Source organism: Hibiscus syriacus, unplaced genomic scaffold (genome assembly GCF_006381635.1).
Source record: "Hibiscus syriacus cultivar Baekdansim isolate YM2019G1 unplaced genomic scaffold, ASM638163v2 tig00112609_pilon, whole genome shotgun sequence".
NCBI lineage: Eukaryota > Viridiplantae > Streptophyta > Magnoliopsida > Malvales > Malvaceae > Hibiscus > Hibiscus syriacus.
In genome coordinates, this window is record NW_024063367.1 from 318,342 (window position 1) to 324,504 (window position 6,163).

Below are 6,163 nucleotides of genomic sequence, written 5' to 3' on the forward strand. Positions count from 1 at the left end.
TAATAATTAAAGTTTGTGTTTACGAACAATTAGACTAATATTTTAATTTCTGTAAAGTTTGAGGATCAAATTCTTGACAAATTAAAGCAAATAGACAAGCTTTTTAGCTACCACTTTCAGAATTTTTTTATGAATTCTAAAGTATGTTTGGTATTGCATTTCGAAACCCGTAAAAGGGTTTAGAAACATTACTCCATTGACAAAAGTCTTAGTTTTAGTAAAGTATAAGGATCGACTTCATGTCTTTCGTAAAAGTAGAGGGATGGAATTTAGAATTAAACCTAATAATAAAAGATGGTTTTATTATGTGTGGTATCGGTTCTTAGGGGTATATCTCCCCACAAGTGTTATTCAATTCCCTGGTTTCCTCTCTCTCTTACGACAGTGACATAGCACAGTGTTCATCATCTCTGCTGTCTTTCCCAGGCTGTAGTCGTCCTTGCTTTGCCTTTTTTGAATGCTAGCTAGTTAAGTATCAAAGCAAGCAACAACACAGAGTTTTCGCTTGCAGATCATGGAAGCTGTTCAACGGAAACACCATGATTATATTGCTTTTTTTAGAGATAAAAATGTTGCATTATGATTCATGTGTCATTCTCAAGTTTGCTACAACCATCTAGCTAGCTCCTTAGGGTAGGGTTGTTTGATTGTTTCCGGTTGCAAAAAATCTCTTGAAAAATGTTTCCTTCAAACGGCAATGGCTGCAGCAGTGACCCAATGGCACATTTCGCTGCAGATCCATCACTTTCCTTCTTCAATTTCCCCTCTCCTTATAACAACCAATGTGAGCTAGAAGCACTGCAAGACTATGATGTTTTTCTCCAACAAGACCGTGATCTATTACTTCATAACCACACCTTGTTGGCGGCTGATTCTGTCTCGGCCGACACCATCACTAACGTGCCTGATTCCAGCAAGAAGAGCAACGATGCAAGCGAAGTAGGGAAGAAGACACCTGGGAAGAGATCGTCGAGTTCCAAGAGATACCTACACAGCAAGATTAACACGGCGAACGGGCCGAGAGACCGGAGAATGAGGCTCTCGCTTGACGTTGCTCGGGAGTTCTTCGGTCTGCAGGACATGTTGGGCTACGACAAGGCTAGTAGAACCGTCGAGTGGTTGCTCATACAGGCGAGGCAAGAAATCAAGAGGCTAGCGAGAACCCATGCCAACGGCGGCGGCTTTGCATCCGCCGCAGCAAAGAGCCCTTCCTCGACATCGGAGGGTGAAGTGTTATCCGCAGCGGAACCTAAAGCGATAGAGAAAAATATCAAACATCAAGCTAAAACCACTTTCAATCCACTCGCGAGAGATTTAAGGGACAAGGCCAGGGCGAGGGCAAAGGAGAGAACAAAAGCAAAGAAGATTTTGACTCAAACGCCATGGGGTTCCTTTGAGAGCACTGCTGAAGAATCTGGTAATCTTCAACAGGTTGAAGAACTCGGCTCTCGAGGCATCGAGCACTTAAGGATTAATCATGACAATATGATTGATGAATCTTCGGCAGTTCTTAATAAATGGAGCCCGAATTCGATTCTCAATTGTCTGCAAAACTCTGGAATTAACCAAGTGGTAAGTCTCTTCAGCAAAAGTTTCTTGATTTTACCTAATTATAACAATGAAAAAACCACCTTCACGTATGATGAACACACACACATATATATATATACACACACATGTATTTGTTTGTTTGCAGCATCAGGTCACAGGCTTTCTGTCTTTCGGCAAATCATAGGAGACCTACAACAATAGCAATCTATGAAAACGTGGTTCACTAGAGGGCATATGGATAAATTTTAGAGGCATCATGCACTGTTAATTGCTTACTTTCTGTATGGTATGTAATATGGTATGAACTATGAACAAGCTTTTCATTTCATTTCATTTCCCCCCTCTGTAACATATTTCGGATTTTGTTGTGGACTGATCTTTTAATTGTTAATGATATTATGCTTTTCCCTTATCTTAGCTTTCATCGTATAACCTTAATTAGAACAACCGAATCAAAGAGTCCGATATATTAATGTTGGTATGATCTTATTGGATATATACCACTTTCAAATCATGTCATCTCTTCCAAGTAACATTATTCCACTTTCAAACCATGTTTTTCAATGTGTAAAGGAACATAAGAAGACATGTTTCAACATACCAATCATTTTGTTCTCCTAGTATTTCACACTACTAGATATATACCTTAAAATGTGCACAAGCAAGACATATATATATAGAGAGAGAGTACAAATTATGGATATTTTTCATTTATGATAGAATTTACATGTCAACAAGATACTGATTCAGTGACAATACTTGGCATAGGTTGTGTAAACCCTTCGATGGTTTGGAAACCACTTAGGCATTAGATGAACTTTTCCTATAGGAAGTAGTAGCCAATTAGGTTGTGCAAATATTTAACCATGTTTTTCTTTTTACAACTCAAAACCATTCCTGGATATGAACACACATACTAAGAGGTATGCTACATTATCTAAATATCACGAAATTATTATTTTCTTATTAAAAGATATATTTAATAGAATATATAATCTTATCATTTTTGAAATTTCAAACAAAAATTATGATGTATAATTAATGTCTTTCGTCTCTCTAAGGTGTGACATAAGCACACGCTAATAGGTATGTTTACATTTGATATATTATCTAATATGATTTTGTGAATGCTATGATAAGATGTAATTAAATATTAAAGTATATAGATTTATTTTTAATCAATTGACTAACAATTATAGGATTACATTGTCCATGTATTGAATATGAAATCTGATTAAATTAAAGATAATTATTATATTAAAAATTATTATTATTTTGAAATAAACCTATTTTTTAAATAGCAATAGATTAATTTTTTTTGGACAGTACTAAACTAGGTTAGGGCGTTAATAACAATAAAAAGAAGTCTAAAGTAACACAAAGCCAGAGATGTCATCGTTATTAATGGAAAATGAAAACATCATAACAGAATAATTTCATTTTTTGGTGACAAAAGCAATCACTTGACAATTGATGGGAAATTAAAAGCTCTAATACTAATACTTTCCCAAATATTTGTTCTTACGTACTACGGAGGATGTAGATTTTTATATTAATAGTGTGAATTTTTAAAAATACTACATTAAAATTTTAAGGAATGTGAACTTTTAAAATTTTAGGATATATAAAATTAAATCATTAATAAAAATTATAAAAAATACTTAAATATAATATAAAAAAAGATTTTTTTTTAAAATTATGAAAATACAATTGGATATAAAAATCAATTGATTTAAAAGCAACTAATTCAATAATGTAAAAAAAATCCAATTTAATTGGTCTACCTTCTCATATAAGTTTAATGCCTAAAGTTTCCAACGAAGCATTATGCCCACTGGCCAGCATCTTCAATAGTTTGCACGCTTGATGCTTCCATGTCTAATGGAATTTGGTGAATATTCAATAACCTTTTTTGTCGATGGGCCATTGGTTTTTTGTGAATATTGAAAAACATGTCTAGTTATGATAATATTATCTAAAAATTTTAAATTTTTATATAGTTTACGTATTTATTTATATTTTTATTGATGATCTAATTTCACAATATTCTCTAAAGTTTTATATTTTTAAATAGCTTTCTTACACTCTTAATGTAAAATATGGTGTTTGTTCTTATTTAGATAGTAAATTCCGAGAGTAGTATAAGAGTTGTTTTCCAAAGAAATACAAGATATAGAAAAGCAATAGAGCCCCATGATATTGGTCATTCTTGCACTTAATTGATCATATGTTGAAACTAGAACTCACCTCATCATTGATATGCTACAACAAATGTTACCCATTCCATGGGATAGGCTCCTAAAGGAAGTAAAGGTAAAACACGTGGAAGACAAATGAACCTACAAAAAGAACAAATAGAAAAATCATATATATATATATATATTATGTTTTAGTTTTTAAAATTAATATAAACAATTGATATTGACTCATTTAAAATATGGCTTAGTTCAATTTAAAATGTAAGCGAGGTTTAATATGATTATCAGGAGATTTTCAAACACAAAAAATTCAAATGACAATGTATATTTACTCTCAAGTCATTTGTCCAACAAAGTAATGAAAAGAAATAGGGCTTTCCTACAAATACAAAGAGATCTTATTATATCCTGTATTGGCTAACACAATAGATAAATCCATGTCTGTCCTATGACATCTCGAGACAAGAGACTCGAACTATAAATATCTAAACCCCAAGTACTCTTAATCTCTCGATCATATTTTAATCACCCTACTTAACAATCTTCCGTCTTGAACTAAACGGGATGAACGGTGAGATTAGGCATTGCAATATTGCATCCCCAACGGTAACAGTGGGAGTCAGGACATTGCACAAATCTCATAAGATTTGAGTGCTGGATCTACCCATATGAAGTGAATAAGTGTCTGTCTGAAACCACAAAAGGGAAAACAGAACGAGTACTTTGACCCCAAACTCTTTTGATCATTTCTTTAATTTCATTTCTTCCCACCTCTCCTTTTGAGCATACGCAGTTAAACCCCTCCATTGAAGCTTTTGGACCTGTCCTCCAAATCCCACCCTAGTTTACAGAGATGAAGCGAAAACCCTAAAGCCGCTAACCCCTAAAACTGCTGTTTCCCAGTTCTCTCAGCTTAGAACACAGATCAGGCAAAGAGGAAAGACCCTAAGTTTTTGGGATCCCATTGTTTTAAAGGTTTGATTTGTGGTCAAAATTAACCTAAATTATACTGCGTGTTGTGTGTGTGTGTGTGTGAGATAGAGAGGGGGATCCAAGTTATCAGCAGCAAACCCTAGATAGACCCCAAAACCTAGAACATGGAAATTGAAGATCTGAGTCATCGGGGGGTCACTTCTTGTGAAACCCTAAAAGGAGATGTAACAAGCTTTGAGGTTTCATCATCAATGGAAGAAGAAAAGATGCGCTTTAAATCCGTATGGCAGAAGCTAGGGATTATTATGAGTGGTTGGAACAATTGTAGTGGTGGAGAACAATTACAGAGGGTTGAGTGACTCCTCATACCAATCAAAGGACACTAGCTCTTGTTTATGTTACTGTTTTTTTTATATTGTATGATTTTGTTAGAACTCGTATTTGTCATCTATGAGACTCGAATCTTGATATACAATTGAATCGTGTTGGTTATTATTATATAATTTACACATATAGGTGGAATTTATTAAATTGTATAAGTGGTAAAGATAAGTGTTGTTCTTTCTCAATGGTCGAGTAGTTATGTCTTAGGGTGTCTATGCGTTGTCAATAAATTAAAAAATATATTTGAACAAATATTATGCTCATAAAGATTAATGATTTAATTGTATTTTACACATATAATATTTTTAAAAGGCATAATACTAAAATTAGTCCCCCAACGTTTATCAAATTAGTCATTTTCCCCCTATTCAATTTTTTAAAGTGTTTTGACCCCCCAACTTTTATTTTAGGACAAAAATATCTCTAATATTTGATAGAATAATCAATTTGCCCCATATTCTTTTTTTCTGAATATTTAGCTCTCACGTTTCATTTAGGTTAAAAAAGTTCTTATATATTTTGGAGCCATGATCGCATGTTAACTAATTGTTTTCATTTATAAAGAGAGTTTTTTGTCTTAAAGTGAAACGTTAGGTGCTAAAATGCTCTAAAAAATAATAAGGGTCAAAATAACTATTTTAGTAAACGTGGGAGATATTTTTAGCATTATGCCATTTTAAAACCATTAAAACTAAATCATGTCTCATTCTAAAAAACTAGTTTTAGAATTAATGAATTAAACATGTGAATTAACCTAAAAGTAATCAACTATTTTATTAGTGATGTGAATTAAGACAAAGAAACATGTCAAGTTCAAGAGTACTCCTTTGCAACAATCATTCTTATCATCTCTTCGAGTTCCAACAGTTTTGTACTGTCATTTAAACATCTGCAACCCATGTGTTTTTGGTCCTGTCTTGAACCAATTACCATGTGGATCATCAAGTTGATTCATATTTCTAATAAATGCATCCCCACTATCTTTTGCAAAAGGTTGTTCTCTCATCTTATCCTGACTCATATAGACATCGCATGTCTTAACTAAAATTTCCCAAGTTTTTCTACACACCCATCATAGCATTTGAATCCTACCCACG

The 6,163-nt window shown here is 33.4% G+C and overlaps 1 protein-coding gene across 1 annotated transcript; it reads left to right on the forward strand.

Moving 5' to 3' along the window:
* The first annotated feature begins 503 nt into the window (after positions 1 to 503).
* Positions 504 to 1,735, forward strand: LOC120181920 (transcription factor CYCLOIDEA-like). The gene is made up of 2 exons (XM_039186946.1): positions 504 to 1,572; positions 1,697 to 1,735. The coding sequence occupies exons 1-2, from the start codon at positions 679 to 681 to the stop codon at positions 1,733 to 1,735; spliced, it is 933 nt and encodes a 310-aa protein (XP_039042877.1). The 5' UTR covers positions 504 to 678.
* Positions 1,736 to 6,163: the final 4,428 nt, after the last annotated feature.

What these genes read in the sequence shown, in the direction of transcription:
- LOC120181920 (XM_039186946.1), top strand. Translation starts at nt 679, where the DNA reads ATGTTTCCTTCAAACGGCAATGGCTGCAGCAGTGACCCAATGGCACAT. An exon ending in ACTCTGGAATTAACCAAGTG is followed by an intron (nt 1,573 to 1,696) that starts GTAAGTCTCTTC and finishes GTTTGTTTGCAG; the next exon opens with CATCAGGTCACAGGCTTTCT.